Source organism: Leptodactylus fuscus, chromosome 5 (assembly GCF_031893055.1).
Source record: "Leptodactylus fuscus isolate aLepFus1 chromosome 5, aLepFus1.hap2, whole genome shotgun sequence".
Lineage (NCBI taxonomy): Eukaryota > Metazoa > Chordata > Amphibia > Anura > Leptodactylidae > Leptodactylus > Leptodactylus fuscus.
Window position 1 is genome coordinate 219,498,731 of NC_134269.1, and position 27,101 is coordinate 219,525,831.

The 27,101-nt window shown below is 49.8% G+C and overlaps 3 protein-coding genes across 3 annotated transcripts in view; 2 read left to right on the forward strand and 1 right to left on the reverse strand.

Moving 5' to 3' along the window:
- The first annotated feature begins 547 nt into the window (after window positions 1-547).
- NRIP2 (nuclear receptor interacting protein 2) lies at window positions 548-4,245 on the forward strand. The gene is made up of 6 exons (XM_075276495.1): window positions 548-1,170; window positions 2,766-3,008; window positions 3,359-3,441; window positions 3,775-3,863; window positions 3,961-4,013; window positions 4,097-4,245. The coding sequence occupies exons 1-6, from the start codon at window positions 970-972 to the stop codon at window positions 4,217-4,219; spliced, it is 792 nt and encodes a 263-aa protein (XP_075132596.1). The 5' UTR covers window positions 548-969; the 3' UTR covers window positions 4,220-4,245.
- A 2,532-nt stretch (window positions 4,246-6,777) lies between these two features.
- Window positions 6,778-13,766, reverse strand: FKBP4 (FKBP prolyl isomerase 4). Its single transcript, XM_075275436.1, has 10 exons — window positions 13,574-13,766; window positions 10,754-10,898; window positions 10,382-10,524; window positions 10,085-10,205; window positions 9,595-9,751; window positions 9,420-9,510; window positions 9,126-9,209; window positions 8,763-8,948; window positions 8,429-8,659; window positions 6,778-7,292 (listed from the first exon to the last, which is right to left on the reverse strand). Exons 1-10 carry the CDS (start codon window positions 13,667-13,669, stop codon window positions 7,176-7,178), a joined length of 1,371 nt encoding a protein of 456 aa, XP_075131537.1. The 5' UTR covers window positions 13,670-13,766; the 3' UTR covers window positions 6,778-7,175.
- A 9,429-nt stretch (window positions 13,767-23,195) lies between these two features.
- DDX11 (DEAD/H-box helicase 11) overlaps window positions 23,196-27,101 on the forward strand; it is a 37,067-nt gene continuing 33,161 nt past the window's right edge. Inside the window, exons 1-3 of the mRNA XM_075276496.1 lie at window positions 23,196-23,278; window positions 23,742-23,963; window positions 26,004-26,090. Of these exons, the coding sequence (XP_075132597.1) occupies window positions 23,213-23,278; window positions 23,742-23,963; window positions 26,004-26,090 (375 nt within the window). The 5' untranslated portion in view covers window positions 23,196-23,212. The remainder of the gene's footprint in view (window positions 23,279-23,741; window positions 23,964-26,003; window positions 26,091-27,101) is intronic.

The window sequence follows — 27,101 nt, forward strand, 5'->3', positions numbered from 1 at the left end:
CAGACACGGGGCGTGGGAATATCCTCCTCCAAATAATCGGCTCCACCATCTAAATATTTGGCCTCTTGGCTGACGGCCCCTAAAACCGTTTAACCCTTTGTATATAAAGGCCCAGGCCGCTCAGTAGTGACTGACCCCCAGAACATTAATATAGTTATATCTGGAAAAGCTGGTTGACAACCAATATGGACGCCATTATAGCTCCTATGGACTTCCCCTTTAAGCCATTTACGCAACGTTTACTCCATTGCGCAATTGTCCTTTAACCTGTTCATGACCGACCCATAAACATAAGAAATATATTGAAAAAAACCAAGAGCCCATCCCGCAAAAAACAAGCCCTCATAACGGAGAAATGACCGCTCTTACAGAGGTCATTAAAGGGGTTGTCAAAGGGGGGGTTAAACAAACAAAAAGCCATATTTACCTATCCCCTTAATTCAGGGCATCCCCTTTAAGGCCCCAAACAGGCTGCTCACTAAGGGGTTACTTTATGTATGACCCATTTATGCGGCAGGTTGTATAAACCTTGTATACAGTAGCCCATTACTCCCAGGTGGGATTCCCCTTTAAGCAGTTTGCCATTGCAGAGGTCCACTTTCCCGGACCGGTACTGCAGGATCCCGCTCGCTCAGGATCCCGCTTGCTCAGGATGCTGCTCCATCTCGGCCTGGCTCAGACGTGACGGTTTTCTAGGAGAAGGGACCAGGCAGAGGGTGATAGGAAGAAGAGAGGAGGAGAGGGGAGGGGGTGCAGAGCAGGGAATCTCTGCAGAGTGGGAGGAGGGGGCTCCATAGAGGAATCCCCAGAATACCAGAGAGGGAGAGACACATCATTAGAGAAGAGGGAGGGGACGGAACAAAGGCAGTGACAGCCGGGTGACAGCCACAGGAAGGTAACAGGGAAGGAAGTCCAGTCACATTAAGTTGCAGGTGGGTGCTATCCGCTGCCCGGGTCCGCTCTTGCACCATGAGCTTTCAGAGGCCGCCCCTTGGTCCAGGAGAAGACGCCAGGGCAAGAGGTTCCCCCAAAAAAGAACAAGACTTCCGGGGTTCGGCCATCCTGCACCAGCAAAGGCGCCTCAAACAAGCCACCCAGTTTGTGCACAAGGATTCTGCAGATCTGCTGCCCCTGGACCAGCTGCGCAGACTGGGCACCTCTAAGGACCTGGTAAGTGGAGGGGCGGCCGAGGGGGTGACAAAGCGGGACAAGTGGCTGAGGGGGTAACATTGTGGATTCTGGTATTAAGGGGCAGTTATACAGAAGTCATAAATATTCAGTAAGGATCGGTGATGGATCAGAGGGGAGGGGGTTAACAGTGCAGCAATAGGGGGATGGATCAGTGGTAATGGGGTACAGTTCCGTATAGATGTTTGGAATGAAGGGGTGGATTAGTGATAAAGGTTCACATTATGGTTCACGAATTAAATAGTTAAAGGTATCAGTGGTAAAGGGTTAACTAGAGCTGGATCAGTGGTGAAGTGTCAAAGGAAGACTCAGATATTAGCTGTCAAGAAAGATCAGTGATAAGACATAGTACAGTTATATCTGGAGATGGATCAGTGGTAAGACATAGTATAGTTATAATATCTAGAGATGGATCAGTGGTAATACATAGTATAGACATATCTATAGATGGATCAGTGGTAAGACATAGTACAGTTATAATATCTGGAGACGGATCAGTGGTAAGACATAGTACAGGTATAATATCTGGAGATGGATCAGTGGTAATACATAGTATAGTTATATATAGAGATGGATCAGTGGTAAGACATAGTATAGATATAATATCTGGAGACGGATCAGTGGTAATACATAGTATAGATATAATATCTAGAGATGGATCAGTGGTAATACATAGAATAGTTATATCTAGAGATGGATCAGTGGTAAGACATAGTACAGTTATAATATCTAGAGATGGATCAGTGGTAATATATAGTATAGTTATACTATCTGGAGATGGATCAGTGGTAAATTGATGCAGAACATTTATAAACATTGTATAAACATTTAGATCAGTGATAAGGCACACCATAGTACAAGAATCATGAACAGATGGCTCAGTGGTAAAAGGTCACAGCATAGTTCAGCTATTACATAGAGATGGATTGGTAAAGTATCACTGTAATGTTCAGATAATTGTCATGAAGAAAGTGGTGAAAGGTTGTAATAAAGTGAAGGTATCAACTATCTGGAGATGGATCAGTGGGTAAAAGATTGAAATACAGTCTAGATATAACTATTAACATGTGAGTAAGTGATAAAAGGACACAATACAATCAGGTGTCAAGAGTTGTGTATCAGCAGATGGATCAGTTGTAATGTAACAAAGTGCAATCTAGATTATCATGGGTTGGATCAGTGGTAAAGGGATATAGTACAAATTAGGTTTGAAGTTTCAAGAGAAGGCTCAGTAGTAATAAGTGAGTTGCAACAATGCAATTCAGATATTAAGAATAAAAGGTTTAGTCTGAGGTTAAATGCAGACAACATACACACACATATATATATGAAGGAAAAGATGGATCAGTGGTTACAGTTTAGAGTCCATCAACAGATAACAAATAGGTTAAAAAAAAAAAACACAACTCTATCAGGTTTGGTCATCAGCACTTGCTAAGCCCACTTTTCTGAGGGAAGAAATTATTTCTAAGGAGTTGATCCATGTATAAGTGGATCAGTGGGTAAAGGTAATGGATGATAGATAAGGGAAATTTTTACACTGTTGTCCTACTAATAAGTTTGTGTTATCGGTTCAGCAACCTCACTGTGTGATCCAGAGGCGTCTCATGGGTGGTAGCCCCATTAAAGAGACCAGCAGATTAGCACAGGTCCCCCAGATATGTGGTCAGGAGCCACAGTCCCCTAATGACGAGACAAGACCACCCGAGTTGCATGAAGAAGACCAAAGTCCAGTCCCAAATCAGCTGCTGCCCACCAAACAACCAGAGGAGAGGGCGGAGGAGGGTTGGAGAGGACACGTCCTGCTGGTCCCCTGTAAGGTACGGCAACACAGGCGTCATTGTATCATTGAAATCTGATAACATAAGCATTAGCGCAGCAGACTGTAAAGTGAGAGGCTTAGTTTGATATTTCATCTGTGGTACTGACATCTAGTGGCCAGAATGATAACTACAAGATTCCAATTTATAGCTATTATCTTCACCAAAGATCTTTGAAAGCCATTTGCACCTCCATCCTGTAGAGGGCACTATGTATTTAGGTTTCTTCTTTACACAGATACATTAGCCAGTTGGCTCAGTGTATAAGCGTCTCATAACACGTCAGGTATTGTCTTATCTACCGCCCTGATGTTATATCACTCACTTCACCACATGCTGCTGGATTTTAGGTTGGTCCCTGGGATGTTTGTGCCACGTTGTCCACTGAACGGCAAGAAAATCTCATCTCTAAGGCCTGCGTGAAAAGATTGGGGTAAGAAAGACTAAAACGTGTCGTGTGCATCCTGCCTTAGTGTAGTCTACAAATACACTGTGATACTGAGCAGAAGAGCTCCCCCGCTGGCCACAAGTGGTAGTACACTCTAAACTTCAGAGAGCTGCGTATAATGTGCTCCTGCCTTAGTGTAGTCTACAAATACACTGTGATACTGAACAGAAGAGCTCCCCCGCTGGCCACAAGTGGTAGTACACTCTAAACTTCAGAGAGCTGCGTATGATGTACTCCTGAGGAAGTTTTAGGACTGATGGGCGGAGCACCAGACTCACAAACTCCTTTAAATGTATGTACTTCCCCTTTAACATCCAGGCTACAGGCCACAAACGGTCCTGAGGAGAGGACGGCGGTGGACATCGAACTGGGCGGAGCGACGCTGACCTGTAAAGCTGTGATTGTAGGTAAGGGGAATGTTGTCTCAGTAGTGCAGCCTCAGGCTTTGGGTCTTCTTGCTGTATACATAATATAATACTATTGTTATATCTTTTCTGCCTCTAGATGGCGACACCGCTGAGCTCTGCCTAGGCCTGGAGACGCTGATATCTCTCCAGGTAAGCTTGCTGTCTGCTGTTATCCTGGGGTCCTATAGGGGGCGACACTGATCCATGCCGTCACCTTATTTTTACCCCTCCAGACTTGCATTGACTTGGTACGTGGTGTCCTGAAGACCCCAACCCAAGAGATACCATTCATGAAGCCCTCAGCCCAGCGCCCCATGAAGATGATGGACGTGGAGAGCGATCCCAGTGATCAGTAGTCTGCCCCTACTGGCCAGATGGAGAACTACAAGCACAACCACTCTGATCATCCACATCTGACTGTGGGGACAGTGGGGCAGATACGGGCCGGGGGTCTATGGAGAACGGTATATATCAGCCCACTCCTCATGCTCTCCATTAGGATCACCCCCACCACCATTTTTGGCAAGCCCCCCCCCTTTTAGGGGGCAGGACTGTTTTGTAAGACCTGGATGTCGTCGTCCTATATGTGTCACCGTGTCGTTGTCATTTAACCATCCGTACTCCGGGGTGTCAGCAGTCGCCCCCAAAAATAACCGCACCTTCATACAAAGCAAGAAATATGGAGACGAGCCGGCGCCCCCTACTGGTCTTTATAAACCAATACAAATAATGCTTTGTGTATGATGGCTGCTTGTGTTGGGGAGATCACAAGGGGGTAAAGAGGGGGCAAAAAGGGTCAGCGGTGAGTAATGATCTGTATATGGGGTCAGGGGGGGTAAGAGACCCCAAATCAGAGAGAAAGCACCAATAAGAGACAGCTGATGTGACCGCTCTATAGACTGCGTGACTGTAAGTGACCTCTCTGTATACAATGTGACGGCTCTCTCTCCTGCACTGTATACCTCCTCTCTATCTCTCTCCTGCGCTGTATACCGCTTCTCTCTCTCCTGCGCTGTATACCTCCTCTCTATCTCTCTCCTGCGCTGTATACCGCTTCTCTCTCCTGCGCTGTATACCTCCTCTCTATCTCTCTCCTGCGCTGTATACCGCTTCTCTCTCCTGCGCTGTATACCTCCTCTCTATCTCTCTCCTGCGCTGTATACCGCTTTTCTCTCTCCTGCGCTGTATACCTCCTCTCTATCTCTCTCCTGCGCTGTATACCGCCTCTCTCTCTCGCCTGCGCTGTATACCGCCTCTCTCTCTCTCCTGCGCTGTATACCGCCTCTCTCTCTCTCCTGCGCTGTATACCGCCCCTGTCTCTCTCGCCTGCGCTGTATACCGCCTCTCTCTCTCTCCTGCGCTGTATACCACCTCTCTCTCTCGCCTGCGCTGTATACCGCCTCTCTCTCTCTCCTGCGCTGTATACCCTCTCTCTCTCTCGCCTGCGCTGTATACCGCCTCTCTTTCCTGTGCTGTACACCGCGCCTCTCTCTCCTGCGCTGTATACCGCCTCTCTGTCTCTCTCCTGCGCTGTATACCGCCTCACTCTCTCTCCTGCGCGGTATACCGCCTCTCTCTCTCTCCTGCGCGGTATACCGCCTCTCTCTCCTGCGCTGTATACCGCCTCTCTCTGTTGCACAGGAAGGTTTAAGGCTCCTCCCACTTGTATAACAAGCAGATATCACAGGCCAGCTGCAGGATAGAGGAGTCTTATTGCTGCTGCGCTCCCTGTGCACGGTCTGGCGGTCTATTCTACATAAATCATTCCCCTCCCCCCGGCGTTCATTACACGTTTATGAGATGAATTTCGTCGCGTCCTCATAGAAGGAAGAAGATTGAGAAGTTAATATGAAACCCCGACAAATAGAACCTGAGGGAGCGGTAACTGCGAATAATAAGAACAAATCAGCACCGGAGGGCAGCCATGTTACCGCCGCGCCGCCATCTGTCACCGTCCTCCTGGGGCTCCGGCTAATTCAGGGTAATGAATAATACAGGAACCCCAATGTCGGCCAGTCAGGGGGATTAAAGGGGGGCTCTAGTCTTAGAGGGTCCTTAGGGGTTATCATCTGCTTTCATCATATAAGTCTATATTATACCGTTACCCTCTGTACTGTCAGTCCTTACTGTAATGTCGGCATTCTATTCATGCGCCAGGAAGAATTGGGGTAAACAGGTGGGTGACGACTTTTTTTAATCCTAGCATTTTACCGCCGCTCTTACTACAACCACTGACACAAATTGACCATCTTTACAAAGAGGTTCTACAGCAGCTGTAAATACTGCAGTGTGTGACTGATAACATGATCATACTGCAGTCCTAGTAAAAGGCATCTGCGCCACCTGGTGTCCAATATGTGAAACTCCAGCACTAACAACTTGTATAATTGCGCCATCTATTGGTCATACATGACATTACAATACAGTAAACCATTACTGACACTATCCCCCCCCCCCACCATGAACCTCTGTAGTCGGACGAGCCCTCAATGAAGCTCTGTAGTCAGACGCGCCCCCCCATGAGCCTCTGTCGTCAGACGTGCCCCCCCCCCCATGAACCTCTGTAGTCGGACCCCCCCCCCCCCCTCCATGAACCTCTGTAGTCAGACCCCGCCCCCCATGAACCTCTGTAGTCGGACCCGCCCCCCATGAACCTCTGTAGTCGGACCCGCCCCCCATGAACCTCTGTAGTCGGACCCCCCCCCCTCCATGAACCTCTGTAGTCAGACCCCCCCCCCTCCATGAACCTCTGTAGTCAGACCCCGCCCCCCATGAACCTCTGTAGCCGGACCCGCCCCCCATGAACCTCTGTAGTCAGACCCCACCCCCCATGAACCTCTGTAGTCAGACCCCCCCCCCCCATGAACCTCTGTAGTCAGACCCCCCTGCCCCCCATGAACCTCTGTAGCCCCTGTAATAGACACTTTTTATTATTTACAGGAAATCAACATATTACAAAATAAAAAACACACAATCGCTGCCGCAAGATTCAAGTCAGGGCCCGGGCCCCTCAGATCAAGGCGGGGCCCCACCATGGGGCATATGGATGAACAGAACAAACACATAAGAGTCCAAACAGGGAAGGGTTAAGAATCAACAGTGTCCTACCCGAGACCCCCCGGCCATGAGGCGTCCCCCCCGGCATTGCGCCTGGCGGAGGTCGAAATCCTGAGATATAATGAGCGAAGAGGCTGGAATGAAGAGATCGTGTACAGAGGCCACGCCCAGCAGAGATAACCCCGCCCTCCTCGTGAATAAACCACCGCCAAGTCTTCCCCTACCCCCCCATGTGGTGCAGAGATGGAGCGCCCTCTAGGAATGGGGCTCAGCTACGTTTCCTGTCGCTTGGCTCTGCTGCGATTCCTCCGTCTCTTCGCTCATCTCCACGTCGCTGCTCGCCGCTTCTTCCTTTGGAACTTTTGCAGATTCCTGTAGCGAAAAAAAGGAGCAGGTAAGTGACCGAAAATCTGAGACATGGCGTCTGAAGGATCTCTGAAACTTCTCACAGCTGAGATTTGCGAACAGTGTTTCAGTCCAGTGTAAAAATTATACTGATACAACTGTAACAAACCCTCAGCTCTATTAGTATACAGTGTGATATATAGACTGGATACAACTGTAACAAACCCTCAGCTCTATTAGTATACAGTGTGATATATAGACTGGATACAACTGTAACAAACCCTCAGCTCTATTAGTGTACAGTGTAATATATAGACTGGATACAACTGTGACAGACCCTCAGCTCTATTAGTATACAGTGTAACATATAGACTGGATACAACTGTGACAGACCCTCAGCTCTATTAGTATACAGTGTAACATATAGACTGGATACAACTGTGACAGACCCTCAGCTCTATTAGTGTACAGTGTAATATACAGACTGGATACAACTGTAACAAACCCTCAGCTCTATTAGTGTACAGTGTAACATATAGACTGGATACAACTGTAACAAACCCTCAGCTCTATTAGTATACAGTGTAACATATAGACTGGATACAACTGTGACAAACCCTCAGCTCTATTAGTATACAATGTAATATATAGACTGGATACAACTGTAACAAACCCTCAGCTCTATTAGTGTACAGTGTAATCTATAGACTGGATACAACTGTGACAGACCCTCAGCTCTATTAGTATACAGTGTAACATATAGACTGGATACAACTGTGACAAACCCTCAGCTCTATTAGTATACAGTGTAATCTATAGACTGGATACAACTGTGACAAACCCTCAGCTCTATTAGTATACAGTGTAATCTATAGACTGGATACAACTGTGACAAACCCTCAGCTCTATTAGTGTACAGTGTAATATATAGACTGGATACAACTGTGACAGACCCTCAGCTCTATTAGTGTACAGTGTAATCTATAGACTGGATACAACTGTGACAGACCCTCAGCTCTATTAGTGTACAGTGTAATCTATAGACTGGATACAACTGTGACAGACCCTCAGCTCTATTAGTATACAGTGTAATATACAGACTGGATACAACTGTAACAAACCCTCAGCTCTATTACAGCACAGGGTAAGTTCGGGCCCCTCACCTTCTCGGCCAGCCGCTGGAACATATTGGCGTAGATCTTCTTCTCGCGCTGGTGCTGCTCCCGCATCCTCTGTTGGCACTGGGTGAGTTGCGCCCGCGCCGCCTTGTTGCCCGGGTACAGCTGGATCACCCTCAGCAGGTCGCCCTTGGCCAGCTCCAGCTCGTTCACGCCCATGTACGCCTCCGCCCGGCGGAACAGGCCCTTCTCATTGTTGGAATCGAATTCCAGCGCCTGATGGAGAACAGGGAGGGAAGGGTTAACAGGAGCTAAGACACGGGGGGCACCTACTTCTTTAACTGGCAGCGCCCCCTGGAGGTGGGCAAGGACATCTCACCTTACTGCAGTGCTCCAGGGCGGGCCGCTGCTCCCCCAGCTTCAGGTAGCATGCGGCCAGGTTCAGAGAGGCGGCTAGCAGCAGGGACTTGGACTTGGCCGTTTCCTCCTGCGACAGCCCGGACTCGTGTTCCAGCCACTGGATGATCTTCTTGTACTGAATGATGGCCTGACGGTATCGGCCGGCCTGCAGGGGGCAGCACAGGACACGTTACCAGGCACCTCTGACCACACACTGGTAGCTAGCGGGTGGGTCTGACTACACAGTGTTGTCAGGATCCAAGTCTGACATTTTGAATGCAGCTTTGGATGTGACTAGAGGACTAATATATACATTGCACCTGTATAAGACCATTGGCTCTACCTTGAAGTATTCGGTTCCTCGCTCCTTCACCAGCGCCCCCTGCTCCAGCTTCTCCTCCGAGTTCATCTCCCAGGACTCCTTGGCCTGCAGCAGACACAGATCCATTTAAAGGGGCGGTCCAAGATCAGGACAACCAAGGTCGCATTCCTCTCGAAACAGCACCACCCTGAGCTCAGGTTGTGAGTGGTAATGCATCTCTACTCCACTGAAGTGAATGAGGCTGAGCTGCGATACCGCACACAACCTGCAGAGACGGGGGCGCTATATCTGGTCACACACACATTACGTACAAACCTTTTCAAAGCTCTTCAGTTTCAGTTCATATTGAAGCTCCGCGTTGGGGGGGATTTGAAAAGGTTCATAGCCGGCGCTGCCGAAACCGTACCTGGAGAGGAAGCGTAAAGGGCGTGAGCGGGAGTGGGGGGGTGGCATACACTTAAAGGGACGCTGCACATGTTATCGGACTCACTTAGGCTTCAGGTACAGCACCGCCTCTTCCCCTTTCTCCATCTGCTGCACCGCTGTCTCCACCCCGGGCGGGATACCGAGACCCTCGCCCTCTCCAACCTCGAATCGCAGGTCCCGATCGTCAAATACACGGCCGTCGTGTGACCCCTGAACTCGCACTGTAAGGGAACATTGTTTATAATGCATCATGGAAACCGTCAGAAAGCAGGTTTGTAGAAGGGAAACCGTCAGCAAGCATAATGTTCACCTTTAAAGAATTTTTTTTGCAAATTTCAGTATCTGTGAATGAGTGCCCCGACCTAAGCTCCTCCCACAGTCCAGCGACCAGAGCTAGCCAGTAGGGGGCAGCATGAAATGCGCCTACTTTTGCTAAATGGAAACCATCAGCAGCAGATCTTGAACCTACTTGTTGATGGTTTCCACATAGTAACAGATTACCGATTTGCCGCCAGTGACCCGACACTACCAGGGTACGGTCACGGTGTACTCACTTTCCACAACAGCGCCCTCGTTGGGTTTGGAGTAGCCTTCGCCCTTCACCCTGATCCTGCGGATGATTCCTCCGTCCTCCTCTGTGGACAGATCTTCACCTTGGAAGTCAAAGAGCTCGATCTGCAAGTAGCAGAGAGAGGGGGGAGGGGTAAGAAGACGCCCGAAAACTGCCCCCGTAGCAGGATACCCTACAGGAAAGGGACTGGCGGCATTAACCCCGTCACTGCCCTAGACCGCTATGGATGATTGGATTAACCCCTCCCCTGCTGCAGACCACCCGGGATGCGCCACCTTACCTCAAATATCAGCACTGCATTGGGGGGGATCTTGGGGGGGCTCCCGGACGCCCCGTAGGCATACTCGGGCTTACAGGTCACCCGGCAAATCTCTCCGATCCTCATGGTGGCCACAGCGATGTCCCACGCCTTAATCACCTGACCTGGGAACAAAATTCATCAGGTAATAGATCGTCCCCTCCACCAGGGGGAGCCACGGCTCACTGTATACAAGACGTAGGGGGCGCTATTCACCCACCCAAAAACCCATCTTAGCTCTAATCTGAAGGACTCACATAAAGGTCTCATTTATTTAGCCATTAGGTGGCGCTGCTGTGACCCACTAGATAGTGAAGCAGGAATGACGCCGAGTCCGAGACGCCGTCGCCGTACCTTTCCCCAGGTCAAAGGTGAACTTGTCCTTCCGGTCTCTGCTGGAGTCAAACTTGGTCCCGTCGAGCAGCCAGCCGGTGTAGTGGACGCTGACTTTGTCGCCGATCATCGGCATCTCGCTGCTGGTCCCCTCCTTCGTAATCTCCTGTAGAGGGAAGACATGTCACAGCTGAGGGGTCGTTACAATTGGATCCAGAATAATAGCTCCATGTCAGGATACTTCTATGAAAGTAACAAGACTGTTGGCTTCACCCAGCTTTCCCAGACTTCTGAATGACAGATCTACATATATATCAGAGAGGAAAGTAGGGGCAGAATCCACATGGGGCAGATCAGTATCACACCCTGACAGCCCTGGAGGGGGAGGGGGGACCTCTAGGACAGGATCACATGACCACAGCCAGTCCTGATCCCTTCACTTGATCCCTTCCATCTCCTTATGTAAATCCTCAGGACGCTGCAGACGTGTGATAAGATCTAGAAGCAACAGGTGAATCATAGAGGCGGCACAGACAGTACCCAGCCACGCCCAGGTGCCACTTATATAATCCTCATAACATTCAGCCAGGGCGTATCCCCAGCAGACGGAAGACTACAACTCCCAGCATGCCCCGAGCCTCTAGTCACAGTCTGTCAATCACCGGCGTCACATCAATCTAAGGGGAACATGTCTAGCAGGTGCGCGGCCTGGGGATACGCCAAAGCCAAAACCAATACTGTATATACTCCAGAGCTGCGCTCACTATTCTGCTGGTGTACAGGTTATCTTACTCTTCTAAGCTGATAAGAGTGTGTGTATTTGTGAAGCGGTTTCGTATAACAACCAGCAGAATAGTGAGCGCAGCTCTGGAGTATAATACAGGATAAGTAATGTATGTGCACAGTGACTGTACCAGCAGAATAGTGAGCGCAGCTCTGGAGTATAATACAGGATAAGTAATGTAATGTATGTACACAGTGACTGCACCAGCAGAATAGTGAGCGCAGCTCTGGAGTATAATACAGGATAAGTAATGTATGTACACAGTGACTGTACCAGCAGAATAGTGAGCGCAGCTCTGGAGTATAATACAGGATAAGTAATGTATGTACACAGTGACTGCACCAGCAGAATAGTGAGCGCAGCTCTGGAGTATAATACAGGATAAGTAATGTATGTACACAGTGACTGCACCAGCAGAATAGTGAGCGCAGCTCTGGAGTATAATACAGGATAAGTAATGTAATGTATGTACACAGTGACTGCACCAGCAGAATAGTGAGCGCAGCTCTGGAGTATAATACAGGATAAGTAATGTATGTGCACAGTGATTGTACCAGCAGAATAGTGAGCGCAGCTCTGGAGTATAATACAGGATAAGTAATGTATGTACACAGTGACTGCACCAGCAGAATAGTGAGCGCAGCTCTGGAGTATAATACAGGATAAGTAATGTAATGTATGTACACAGTGACTGCACCAGCAGAATAGTGAGCGCAGCTCTGGAGTATAATACAGGATAAGTAATGTAATGTATGTACACAGTGACTGCACCAGCAGAATAGTGAGCGCAGCTCTGGAGTATAATACAGGATAAGTAATGTAATGTATGTACACAGTGACTGCACCAGCAGAATAGTGAGCGCAGCTCTGGAGTATAATACAGGATAAGTAACGTAACGTATGTACACAGTGACTGCACCAGCAGAATAGTGAGCGCAGCTCTGGGGTATAATACAGGATAAGTAACGTAATGTATGTACACAGTGACTGTACCAGCAGAATAGTGAGCGCAGCTCTGGAGTATAATACAGGATAAGTAATGTAATGTATGTACACAGTGACTGCACCAGCAGAATAGTGAGCGCAGCTCTGGAGTATAATACAGGATAAGTAACGTAACGTATGTACACAGTGACTGCACCAGCAGAATAGTGAGCGCAGCTCTGGAGTATAATACAGGATAAGTAACGTAACGTATGTACACAGTGACTGCACCAGCAGAATAGTGAGCGCAGCTCTGGGGTATAATACAGGATAAGTAACGTAATGTATGTACACAGTGACTGTACCAGCAGAATAGTGAGCGCAGCTCTGGAGTATAATACAGGATAAGTAATGTAATGTATGTACACAGTGACTGTACCAGCAGAATAGTGAGCGCGGCTCTGGAGTATAATACAGGATAAGTAATGTAATGTATGTACACAGTGACTGCACCAGCAGAATAGTGAGCGCAGCTCTGGGGTATAATACAGGATAAGTAATGTAATGTATGTACACAGTGACTGTACCAGCAGAATAGTGAGCGCAGCTCTGGGGTATAATACAGGATAAGTAATGTAATGTAATGTATGTACACAGTGACTGTACCAGCAGAATAGTGAGCGCAGCTCTGGAGTATAATACAGGATAAGTAATGTAATGTAATGTATGTACACAGTGACTGTACCAGCAGAATAGTGAGCGCAGCTCTGGAGTATAATACAGGATAAGTAATGTAATGTATGTACACAGTGACTGTACCAGCAGAATAGTGAGCGCAGCTCTGGAGTATAATACAGGATAAGTAATGTAATGTATGTACACAGTGACTGTACCAGCAGAATAGTGAGCGCAGCTCTGGAGTATCATACAGTCTCCTGTAGTTCTCTCCTCTGCACACAGATACATGGTGACATTAGTGTATCCAGCAGTCTCAGTAGATGTTACATTACATTCTGCAGGTCACTGTACACACTGTGCGGTGCTCGGGTCACACACCCGGAATCTGCCCTCAGTCACCCACAATAGTCAGGCAGCACCGGAAGTGACCCTTTGGGGTGATGAGGCCCACTTACCTTCAGGACTCCCTGGTCCCCCTTGGGGCTGATGTCTACCCCCTCCATGTTGATGTCCTGGGCTCCCTGCTCGCTCTTCACCTCCTCGGCGGTCATGCTGCAGTCTATGGGGTGCAATGCTCTGCAGAGAGGCTGCTGGACAGTGCGGCTCTGCAGCGGACAGTGTGTACAGAAACTACAGGCCGTGTATACCGCACCGCCCACCGCACTGTCAGCACTGGGAGGAGGAAAGTGCCCGGACCTGCTGGAAGTTTCTAGTAAGAGGAGGCGGAACCTGCAATATAGAGTCTGGGGAGGAGGAGGAGAGACTGTCCCTGTCTGACCCCTCCTATATACTGTTCCCCCTCCTATATACTGTGCCCCCTCCTATATACTGTGCCCCCTCCTATATACTGTCTGACACCTCCTATATACTGTGCCTCCTCCTATATAATGTGCTCCCTCCTATATACTGTGCTCCCTCCTATATACTGTGCCCCCTCCTATATACTGTGCCTCCTCCTATATACTGTGCTCCCTCCTATATACTGTGCCTCCTCCTATATACTGTGCCTCCTCCTATATACTGTGCCCCCTCCTATATACTGTGCCCCCTCCTATATACTGTCTGACACCTCCTATATACTGTGCCCCCTCCTATATACTGTGCCCCCTCCTATATACTGTGCCCCCTCCTATATACTGTCTGACACCTCCTATATACTGTGCCCCCTCCTATATACTGTCTGACACCTCCTATATACTGTGCCCCCTCCTATATACTGTGCCCCCTCCTATATACTGTGCCCCCTCCTATATACTCTCTGACACCTCCTATATACTGTGCCCCCTCCTATATACTGTGCCCCCTCCTATATACTGTCTGACACCTCCTATATACTGTGCCCCCTCCTATATACTGTCTGACACCTCCTATATACTGTGCCCCCTCCTGTCACGGGATGGTTAGAGTCTATACTATAGGCAATGTGTAATATATATTTCATGTGGAATGTATTCTCTAACCTGTTATATACATCAGTGTGTAGTTGGCTGATTGGGGTCTAGTGTGTTAGCACATTGTATGCAAATCCCTCTAACTAGTGAGGACCAGTGAGGACAATGGGTGGAGATAATCTGATCAGTGTCTCCAAGAAGATGTTGGACGGTGCATTGTCCATAGTAGACAGGGAGTCTGCTCTCCTTGGTATAGGTGAGGGGGGAAGGATCTGTGACTCAGCCCTTCCCACCCCCAGATATAGGTGTAACAGTCTTAGTATATAGTTGTAGTTGCAGTTAGTATGTGTTAGCCGGCCTGTGCACAGCTCTGCAGAGAGCCAGGATTTAGTTACAGGACCAAGGAACCAAAGCTATCATTGGATTGTGACTTCTGTGGACTTATTGTTATTACGGTTGATGTGACCGCCGCCGGCTACTAACTTTGTGGATTACAATAAATTGCTGTTGTCTCCCGACCTCTTGCGTCCGTGTTGATTCAAAAGACCATCCGGAGGAAGACGTATACCTTCGCTCCGTGACACCTCCTATATACTGTGCCCCCTCCTATATAGTGTGCCCCCTCCTATATACTGTGCCCCCTCCTATATACTCTCTGACACCTCCTATATACTGTGCCCCCTCCTATATACTGTCTGACACTTCCTATATACTGTGCCCCCTCCTATATACTGTGCCCTTTCCTATATACTGTGCTCCCTCCTATATACTGTGCTCCCTCCTATATACTGTGCCCCCTCCTATATAGTGTGCCCCCTTCTATATACTGTGCCCCCTCCTATATACTGTGCCCCCTCCTATATAGTGTCTGACACCTCCTATATACTGTGCCCCCTCCTATATAGTGTCTGACACTTCCTATATACTGTGCCCCCTCCTATATAGTGTCTGACACTTCCTATATACTGTGCCCCCTCCTATATAGTGTCTGACACCTCCTATATACTGTGCCCCCTCCTATATACTGTGCCCCCTCCCATATAGTGTCTGACACCTCCTATATACTGTGCCCCCTCCTATATACTGTGCCCCCTCCTATATACTGTCTGACACCTCCTATATACTGTGCCCCCTCCTATATACTGTGCCCCCTCCTATATACTCTCTGACACCTCCTATATACTGTGCCCCCTCCTATATACTGTGCCCCCTCCTATATACTCTGACACCTCCTATATACTGTGCTCCCTCCTATATACTGTGCCCCCTCCTATATACTGTGCCCCCTCCTATATACTGTGCCCCCTCCTATATACTCTCTGACACCTCCTATATACTGTGCCCCCTCCTATATAGTGTGCCCCCTCCTATATACTGTCTGACACTTCCTACTGTGCCCCCTCCTATATACTGTGCCCTTTCCTATATACTGTGCTCCCTCCTATATACTGTGTCCCCTCCTATATACTGTGCTCCCTCCTATATACTGTGCCCTTTCCTATATACTGTGCTCCCTCCTATATACTGTGCTCCCTCCTATATACTGTGCCCCTCCTATATAGTGTGCCCCCTCCTATATACTGTGCTCCCTCCTATATACTGTGCCCCCTCCTATATAGTGTCTGACACCTCCTATATACTGTGCCCCCTCCTATATACTGTGCCCTCTCCTATATACTGTGCCCCCTCCTATATACTGTGCCCTCTCCTATACAGTGTCTCACACCTCCTATATACAATGTCCTGATCTGAGACCTAAGGAGGAGAAACTGCCCCTACGCACCTCCTATATATTGTGCCCCCTATATATTGCCTCTCACCTCCAATATACAGTGTTGGCCAAAAGTATTGGCACCCCTGCACTTCTGTCAGATAATCCTTGTTGTCTTCCAGAAAATGTCCCTCCATCTCTGCCCCCAGATTCATGTCCCCACATCTCTGCCCCCAGATTCATGTCCCCTCCATCTCTGCCCCCCAATTCATGTCCCTCCATCTCTGTCCCCAGATTCATGTCCCTCCATCTCTGCCCCCAGATTCATGTCCCTCCATCTCTGCCCCCAGATTCATGTCCCCTCCATCTCTGCCCCCAGATTCATGTCCCTCCATCTCTGCCCCCAGATTCATGTCCCCTCCATCTCTGCCCCCAGATTCATGTCCCTCCATCTCTGCCCCCAGATTCATGTCCCTCCATCTCTGCCCCCAGATTCATGTTTCCTCCATCTCTGCCCCCTGATTCATGTCCCTCCATCTCTGTCCCCAGATTCATGTCCCTCCATCTCTGCCCCCAGATTCATGTCCCTCCATCTCTGCCCCCAGATTCATGTCCCCTCCATCTCTGCCCCCAGATTCATGTCCCCTCCATCTCTGCCCCCAGTTTCATGTTCCCTCCATCTCTGCCCCGATTCATGTCCCTCCATCTCTGCCCCCAGATTCATGTCCCCACATCTCTGTCCCCAGATTCATGTCCCTCCATCTCTGCCCCCAGATTCATGTCCCCACATCTCTGCCCCCAGATTCATGTCCCCTCCATCTCTGCCCCCAGTTTTATGTCCCCTCCATCTCTGCCCCGATTCATGTCCCTCCCTCTCTGCCCCCAGATTCATGTCCCCCATCTCTGCCCCCAGATTCATGTCCCCCTTCCATCTCTGCCCCCAGATTCATGTCCCCCATCTCTGCCCCCAGATTCATGTCCCCCATCTCTGCCCCCAGATTCATGTCCCCCTTCCATCTCTGCCCCCAGATTCATGTCCCCCTTCCATCTCTGCCCCCAGATTCATGTCCCCCATCTCTGCCCCCAGATTCATGTCCCCCTTCCATCTCTGCCCCCAGATTCATGTCCCCCTTCCATCTCTGCCCCCAGATTCATTTCTCCACATCTCTGCCCCCAGATTCATGTCCCCACATCTCTGCCCCCAGTGTCATGCCGTCCTCTCCTTCATCTGCCCCCAGTTTCACGTTCCACCTCCACATTACACTTACCTTCTCCTTCGCTCCCTCTCAGCTCTCTGCGTGCCTCTCTCTCTCTCACTGGCACACAGTTGTAGACGCGATGTGACGTCATCACATCGCGTCTACAAGCCAGTAAGACGGCGGCAGCGGCGAAACAAGGAGCTGACCTGTGTCAGCTCCTTGCTTCAGCCGCGTATGTGTTCAACTCAGATCTGCGTCCTCTAGAGTAGAGTAGAGTGTCCTGTACCTGCGGCAGAGTGTCCTGTACCCGCGGCAGAGTGTCCTGTACCCGCAGCAGTGCCCTGTACCCGCAGCAGATGTTCCTGTACCCGCAGCAGTGTGTCCTGTACCCGCAGCAGATGTTCCTGTACCCGCAGCAGTGTGTCCTGTACCCGCAGCAGATGTTCCTGTACCCGCAGCAGAGTGTCCTGTACCCTCAGCAGAGTATTGGCGCTCCTGTGGCTGCTTAGGCCTCTATTAGAGAATATTTTCCTTTATTTTGGCTATAAAATTCTATTTGTTTGTTGCGATTAACACAAAATTGTGCTACAACCTGCGGCCTGACCACAACGTGCACATAGAGCCACAGAGCGATGCCATATTGGCGAATGTCAAGTAACGTAAGCGCGGTATCCGGCAGATAATCTCAGTGTCTCACATTTTAAAGGCGTCCTCTACAAATGTCACATTGGCCCCAACCTGAGGTGAAGCTTTACCCGACACTCTGTCATATAATCCACAATAAGATTCTGCAAGGTGTGAACAGGGAGCAGCCATTAATAAAGGGGAAATACAGAAGTGGGAACGTCCAAGAACTCACAGACTGGAGCCAATGGGGACAGGATCAGGCTCCGCCCATAAGGCGTGTCTAGACGGCAGCCGTACAGCGAGACTGAAGGAGTGAGACCTGACAACAGTGACGTCACCAAGTCTCGTGCTGCTCAGCCATTGGTTACAGCCGAGCTCTCGTGTGATTGGTTCCCTGTGCTCGTGTATTCGCCCGGCTATTGGCTGATGCAGTGATGGTGGGCGGGTTACATCGCTGACTGCGGGGCTTGTGATTGGCTGATCGGCCAGCGCGGGAGATTGTGTTTATGTCGTGGAGAATCCTGGGAATAATCGGCGGCGCCAGTGAGTAGCGAGTGTACCGGTTATAGCGGGGGAGGGGGAATCACCGGGGGTGACAGGAGGAGCCTCAATACCGTCCTGTCACCGAGCTAGTAATACAGGGCAGTGACAGGAGGAGCAGCAGGCTCACCTCAGAGACTGCCGTATACTGTATAGAGGAGGCGTGTGGTGATTGGCTGAGCGCTATAAGGTGCTGTAACCCATAGCAACCAGCCTGCTAAGGAGGAGCAATAGTGCAGCAGTTACCATGGGTTACAGCAGGTGGGAAACCAAAATCACCTCAGGAATTGTCAGATCTATACTGGGGGGGAGGGGGGATGTGCTGAACTGTATGGGGGCTGCAGGAGTGACCGTGACCCCAGATCACACCCCAAAATAAGCTAATACACACCCCAGACCAGACCCCTAAACTAATACAGACCCCAGACCAGACCCCTAAACTAATACAGACCCCAGACCAGACCCCTAAACTAATACAGACCCCAGACCGGACCCCTAAACTAATACAGACCCCAGACCGGACCCCTAAACTAATACAGACCCCAGACCGGACCCCTAAACTAATACAGACCCCAGACCGGACCCCTAAACTAATACAGACCCCAGACCGGACCCCTAAACTAATACAGACCCCAGACCGGACCCCTAAACTAATACAGACCCCAGACCGGACCCCTAAACTAATACACACCCCAGACCAGACCCCTAAACTAATACAGACCCCAGACCGGACCCCTAAACTAATACAGACCCCAGACCGGACCCCTAAACTAATACAGACCCCAGACCGGACCCCTAAACTAATACAGACCCCAGACCAGACCCCTAAACTAATACAGACCCCAGACCGGACCCCTAAACTAATACAGACCCCAGACCGGACCCCTAAACTAATACAGATTCCAGACCGGACCCCTAAACTAATACAGACCCCAGACCGGACCCCTAAACTAATACAGATTCCAGACCGGACCCCTAAACTAATACAGACCCCAGACCGGACCCCCTAAACTAATACAGACCCCAGACCGGACCCCTAAACTAATACAGACCCTAGACCGGACCCCTAAACTAATACAGACCCCAGACCGGACCCCTAAACTAATACAGACCCCAGACCGGACCCCTAAACTAATACAGACCCCAGACCAGACCTCTAAACTAATACAGACCCCAGACCGGACCCCTAAACTAATACAGACCCCAGACCGGACCCCTAAACTAATACAGACCCCAGACCGGACCCCTAAACTAATACAGACCCCAGACCGGACCTCTAAACTAATACAGACCCCAGACCGGACCCCTAAACTAATACAGACCCCAGACCGGACCCCTAAACTAATACAGACCCCAGACCGGACCTCTAAACTAATACAGACCCCAGACCGGACCCCCTAAACTAATACAGACCCCAGACCGGAGCCCTAAACTAATACAGATCCCAGACCGGACCCCTAAACTAATACAGACCCCAGACCGGACCCCTAAACTAATACAGACCCCAGACCGGACGTCTAAACTAATACAGACCCCAGACCGGACCCCTAAACTAATACAGACCCCAGACCGGACCTCTAAACTAATACAGACCCCAGACCGGACCCCTAAACTAATACAGACCCCAGACCGGACCCCTAAACTAATACAGACCCCAGACCAGACCTCTAAACTAATACAGACCCCAGACCGGACCCCTAAACTAATACAGACCCCAGACCGGACCTCTAAACTAATACAGACCCCAGACCGGACCCCCTAAACTAATACAGACCCCAGACCAGACCTCTAAACTAATACAGACCCCAGACCAGACCCCTAAACTAATACAGACCCCAGACCGGACCCCTAAACTAATACAGACCCCTAAACTAATACAGACCCCAGACCGGACCCCTAAACTAATACAGACCCTAGACCGGACCCCTAAACTAATACAGACCCCAGACCGGACCCCTAAACTAATACAGACCCCAGACCGGACCCCTAAACTAATACAGACCCCAGACCAGACCCCTAAACTAATACAGACCCCAGACCGGACCCCTAAACTAATACAGACCCCAGACCGGACCTCTAAACTAATACAGACCCCAGACCGGACCCCCTAAACTAATACAGACCCCAGACCGGAGCCCTAAACTAATACAGATCCCAGACCGGACCCCTAAACTAATACAGACCCCAGACCGGACCCCTAAACTAATACAGACCCCAGACCGGACGTCTAAACTAATACAGACCCCAGACCGGACCCCTAAACTAATACAGACCCCAGACCGGACCTCTAAACTAATACAGACCCCAGACCGGACCCCTAAACTAATACAGACCCCAGACCGGACCCCTAAACTAATACAGACCCCAGACCAGACCTCTAAACTAATACAGACCCCAGACCGGACCCCTAAACTAATACAGACCCCAGACCGGACCTCTAAACTAATACAGACCCCAGACCGGACCCCCTAAACTAATACAGACCCCAGACCAGACCTCTAAACTAATACAGACCCCAGACCAGACCCCTAAACTAATACAGACCCCAGACCGGACCCCTAAACTAATACAGACCCCTAAACTAATACAGACCCCAGACCGGACCCCTAAACTAATACAGACCCTAGACCGGACCCCTAAACTAATACAGACCCCAGACCGGACCCCTAAACTAATACAGACCCCAGACCGGACCCCTAAACTAATACAGACCCCAGACCAGACCCCTAAACTAATACAGACCCCAGACCGGACCCCTAAACTAATACAGACCCCAGACCGGACCCCTAAACTAATACAGACCCCAGACCGGACCCCTAAACTAATACAGACCCCTAAACTAATACAGACCCCAGACCAGACCTCTAAACTAATACAGACCCCAGACCGGAGCCCTAAACTAATACAGACCCCAGACCAGACCCCTAAACTAATACAGACCCCAGACCAGACCCCTAAACTAATACAGACCCCAGACCAGACCCCTAAACTAATACAGACCCCAGACCAGACCCCTAAAGTAATACAGACCCCAGACCAGACCCCTAAACTAATACAGACCCCTAAACTAATACAGACCCCAGACCGAACCCCTAAACTAATACAGACCCCAGACCAGACCCCTAAACTAATACAGACCCCAGACCGGACCCCTAAACTAATACAGACCCCAGACCGGACCCCTAAACTAATACAGACCCCAGACCGGACCCCTAAACTAATACAGACCCCAGACCGGACCCCTAAACTAATACAGACCCCAGACCGGACCCCTAAACTAATACAGACCCCAGACCGGACCCCTAAACTAATACAGACCCCAGACCGGACCCCTAAACTAATACAGACCCCAGACCGGACCCCTAAACTAATACAGACCCCAGGACCGGACCCCTAAACTAATACAGACCCCAGACCGGACCCCTAAACTAATACAGACCCCAGACCGGACCCCTAAACTAATACAGACCCCAGGACCGGACCCCTAAACTAATACAGACCCCAGGACCGGACCCCTAAACTAATACAGACCCCAGACCGGACCCCTAAACTAATACAGACCCCAGACCGGACCCCTAAACTAATACAGACCCCAGACCGGACCCCTAAACTAATACAGACCCCAGACCGGACCCCTAAACTAATACAGACCCCAGACCGGACCCCTAAACTAATACAGACCCCAGACCGGACCCCTAAACTAATACAGACCCCTAAGCTAATACAGACCCCAGACCAGACCCCTAAACTAATACAGACCCCAGACCGGACCCCTAAACTAATACAGACCCCAGACCGGACCCCTAAATTAATACAGACCCCAGACCAGAGCCCTAAACTAATACAGACCCCAGACCAGACCCCTAAACTAATACAGACCCCAGACCGGACCCCTAAACTAATACAGACCCCAGACCGGACCCCTAAATTAATACAGACCCCAGACCAGAGCCCTAAACTAATACAGACCCCAGACCAGAGCCCTAAACTAATACAGACCCCAGACCGGACCCCTAAACTAATACAGACCCCAGACCAGAGCCCTAAACTAATACAGACCCCAGACCAGACCCCACCCCTAAACTAATACAGACCTCAGATCATATCAGTTCCGTCCGGGTTCACATTCGCATTATTCTTGTATTTTGTTGTAGTAGAGCCACACATGACCTTTGTGATGTCACCACTAGAGGGAGCTCACCACAGATCTATTCCTAGAGCCCCCACTGATCTCTATGACACGTGTTATATCTGTGAGGCCTCACCAGCGGCAGTGACAGGCGGTCACAGCTTATCATTTACTTCTAGTGGAGGAAAGATGGAGGTCAAACTCCTGAGAGCCGGGTGCTGGGGGGGGCTGGAGAGGAGAAATAAAATGTTATCCATGACTATCAATGACGATTTTTCCAAAATACAATTATTTCTGTGTATATTTGTGAAGAATGTGTGACGGCGCTGACCTAAGAGATCTGACCCCAGGACGCTGACCTCAGAGAGCTGACTTCAGGGCGCTGCAGTGATAACGCTTATCTTTTATTATTTCAGGAAATGGATGTGGCGCCCCCTAATGCTGCCCCTGTGACGTTCCCCTTCCCCTTCCAGCCTTATCCCATACAGGAACAGTTCATGACGGAGCTTTATCGGGTGCTGGAAGGCGGGAAAGTTGGAATATTCGAGAGCCCCACGGGAACGGTGAGGACGGATTCTCTGCCCTTGGCGGCATCATGTCATTGCTTGTCGGTGTGGGATTCTCTGCATGTTCCTGGAATTGATTTATAGAAATCCTTCAAGGGTTAATTTCCTTCTTATCTGTTGCATTATTGGATGGGGCTTAGTAAAGGGGAGTGGCTTGTGATCTTTGTAGGAGGTGCATGACCTATGTGCAGCGGAGTCCCAGAGTGGGAGCGGTTGCAGCGGGATCGGTGACGTCAATGTTGATTCTTATTTTGTTTGTCTATTTAGAGCTTTGCGTCCAAAAATTATACTGGTCAGATGTTGAACATTACTGGGGGGCCGCGCTGTCCCCAATCTGCATATCTGAGGGTCTCTCGGCTGTCGGACCCCACAGATCTGATATTGATGACCTATCCTAAGGATTAGAGCTCTTTAATACTGAATATATTAGTATCTGATCTACTGAGTCTGGTATTTGCAGGGGAAGTCTCTGAGTCTGATCTGCGGCTCTCTGACGTGGCTGCGGGACCACGAGGAGAAGAAGAGACAGGAGGAGGCCGAAGCGTTGGCTGCAGAAGAGGCTGAAAAACAAGAGGAAAGAAACCGCAACGGACCCGCGGTCACCGGAACCACGACCGAGCCGGACTGGGTGACAGAGTTCCTGCAAAAGAAGGAAGAGACGGATATAAAGAACAAGATAAAGGTGACGCTGCTGTAGGAGTGACCTGGGAACGGGCAGGTGCTGCAACGAACCCTGCGCCTGTGTGATCACATGACCCAGACAGGTCTCCGTCTATAAAAGTAAATAGTTGCGTCCCCAGCACTGATGGAGGACTGAAACCCCCTCATGGCTCCTCCTTGTGAATGTCGGACCGGGGAGCCTGTGTGACCAGGGCTTTGTTCACAAGGAGGAGGCGCGAGGGGCGATCGTGGTCCCTTGTTCTGATCCTTCTTAGGCTGCAGTGCTCCCTCGCTGCCTGCAGGTGGTGCTGTGTAATATACACAGTACATATAACGCAGTATACGCTTGCTCCCTATGTGCCTTCCTCTATATGGCGGCATTACAGAGCGCGCTCGCTGTCGTCCTCGCTCATGTATAGGATACGAGGGGCGATCATGGTCCCTTGTTCTGATCCCTCTTAGGCTGCAGTGCTCCCTCTCTGCCTGCAGGTGGTGCCGTGTAATATACAGAGTACATATAATGCAGTGTGCGCTCGCTCCCCATGTGCCTTCCTCTATACGGCGGCATTACAGAGCGCGCTCGCTGTCGTCCTCGCTCATGTATAGGATACGAGGGGCGATCATGGTCCCTTGTTCTGATCCCTCTTAGGCTGCAGTGCTCCCTCTCTGCCTGCAGGTGGTGCCGTGTAATATACAGAGTACATATAATGCAGTGTGCGCTCGCTCCCCATGTGCCTTCCTCTATACGGCAGCATTACAGAGCGAGCGAGCTGTCGTCCTCGCTCACGTATAGGATACGAACACTTAAGTCTCCTCATTACCACTTCTCAGCATTATCTCCCCGTTTCGCTGCCAGAGGGGTCTCTGTCCTAGTAATATGTTCCGGGCCCCTGATCCTGGATTGTTAAATAATGCAGAGCGCCGCCAAACTTCTCCCCATCTATTTTTAATCCGCCGCACTTTATCGCCTTCATTATAGGAGATTTTTTTTCTTCCCTTCAGCGAGGGAGACGCTTTCACAGACCTCGAAGGTTTCTCCTGCAAATTTGCAAAGTCTTATGAAAATCTGCGATGCCTGAAAGCTGCGTTATTGAAGTCGTCGTCGCCGCCGCCGCGTCTGCTCGCACCCAGACATCCCTAACTCTTAACCCCTTATGGATTCGGCGATTTTTTTTTTTTGTTTTTCCTTTTCCGCATTGCACATGCCATAACTTTTTAAAAATTTTCTCGATTGATACAGATCTATGAGGGTTTGTTTTTTGTGGGACCAGGGGTAGTTAGCGGGGAGATCAGACCTCCGTATGTAGCAGCGAGGAAAGCCACGCAGGGGTCTGAGGGATGGGATATCGTCTCCCCCAACCATATTGATTCCATGATTTTGGTATTTGAGGGGTTAATCCCGCATATTCTGAGCTGAGTGCACCCAGTTTCGTTGTTGGTTCGAACACTGATCCTAAGGTAGCGCCATACTGTTATGGTCCGGAGCATTAGCCACCAGCTCAGCTCATAAGACATAGTAGCAGGAAGGGGTTAAAGGAGTATGATCTGTCTGGGTCTGACCTCTGGACCCCCCTAATCCTGAGAATTTAAGGGGTTTTGCCACTGAGGACACTGATCCCCTATGCACAGTACAGTCACTTGTGTGATCAATGCTTCGGTCACTTCTATGGGGCTTCGGGCACTGCTGGGGATTACAGTCCTCGCAGTCCCATAGTAGTGACCGGAGCATCGATTACACAAGTGCACTGGAGCTCCTGTCACAAGGACGTTTTCCCCAATTCTAGTCGGACCCCAACGATCGGACATTTATCCCCATCCTGTGATTAGGGAGGGGATAAATGTCCATAACAACACAACCCCTTTAAGGGGCACAGCAGTGACTAGATGTAGCACAACCAGGTGCACGAGCGCGCGGCTGCGCAGGGAAATCCCAGGATTGTGGGTGTCCTATGTATCTACAGTCCCCACATACATGATGGAGGCCATTGCAGTGTCCTTGTGGCCGTTGTTGGCCGGTTACTTGTATATCAGCGTACGGTTACTCTTCCTCTGTTTCTTGTAGGACGATCAGCTGAGAAGGAAGCGACGAGAAGAGAAGCTGGAGAAGATCCGCCATAATGTCCAGCTCAAGTTCGCTGCCAAGAGAAAGGTGAGGTCTACGGTGAAACTTAGAACGGGTCGGGCTCGGTTCACACTTGTGTCATGTTCTCCATCACTCAGGATTCCCACTATAGTGACTTACATGCTGTATAAAGTGATCAGAGTCTGAATATTTCCTCATACCTGACATCACCACTAGGTGGCAGTGTAAGGGCTAGTTCACACGTGGGCAAAGGGGAGGTTTTTGACAGCGGAATTCGCTTCAAAAACCTCTCCTTTAACATGGTGGTCTATGTAGACCACTAGCTTTTTTTTTCCTCCTAGCGTTTTCCGCCTGAAGAAGCGACATGACCTTTCTTCAGGCGGAAAACGCCTGAAGAATTGCATAGAAGTGAATGGGAGGCGAAAACCGCGCGGTAAAAAACCGCGCGGTTTTTTGCACACAAAACCGCGCGGTTTTTTGCAAAAAAACGCGCGGTTTTCGCCTGCAGTTTCTATAGCACATATAGGAAAAAAAAACCCTAGCGAAAACCGCTAGCGAAAACCGCGTCAAAAACCTCGTCAAAAACCGCGTGGAATGCAAAAAACAGCGTCAAAAAAACTCCTCGAGGTTTTTTACCTCGCACAAATAAGCTAGGCGGTTTTCACGTGTGAACTGACCCTAATACCAGTCCAGCAGGCAGGTAAGGGCTCGAGTACAGCTGCAGGTGGTCCCATAGTCAGCCAGTATGGGGGGAGGGGGTCTCTGTAGTCGTGTATACCCCCCTGTGCTCTGAAGCAATCTTATAGACCCCAGTAGCCCCTGTCTGCCATTGTAAGTAGCAAAGACTTGTATAGAAGACTCTGCGGCGATGAAAGGGTGCGGATCCTGCAGGTGTCATGGCTGACGGATGATATAACAGGCCGCTTAGTGCAACATCTGCCGCTGATGATCCTGTGATACAATATTACCGCCCACGTACATTCCCCGACGCTTGTCTTTACCGCACCTGTTTATTCTTCTGCACTTTCTCACTGTGATGGAAATTAGTTCTTTTGGTTGGCGCCACTTGGGGGGGGG

Bases quoted from the DNA above. Each gene is read 5' to 3' on its own strand.
- NRIP2 (XM_075276495.1), top strand. From the start codon at position 970: ATGAGCTTTCAGAGGCCGCCCCTTGGTCCAGGAGAAGACGCCAGGGCA. The intron at 3,009-3,358 runs GTACGGCAACAC...GCTGGATTTTAG, and splicing joins TCCTGCTGGTCCCCTGTAAG to GTTGGTCCCTGGGATGTTTG. The intron at 3,442-3,774 runs GTAAGAAAGACT...TTTAACATCCAG, and splicing joins GCCTGCGTGAAAAGATTGGG to GCTACAGGCCACAAACGGTC.
- FKBP4 (XM_075275436.1), bottom strand. From the start codon at position 13,669: ATGACCGCCGAGGAGGTGAAGAGCGAGCAGGGAGCCCAGGACATCAAC. The intron at 10,899-13,573 runs GTAAGTGGGCCT...TTCCCTCTACAG, and splicing joins GGGACCAGGGAGTCCTGAAG to GAGATTACGAAGGAGGGGAC. The intron at 9,752-10,084 runs GTGAGTACACCG...GTTCCCTTACAG, and splicing joins CGAGGGCGCTGTTGTGGAAA to TGCGAGTTCAGGGGTCACAC.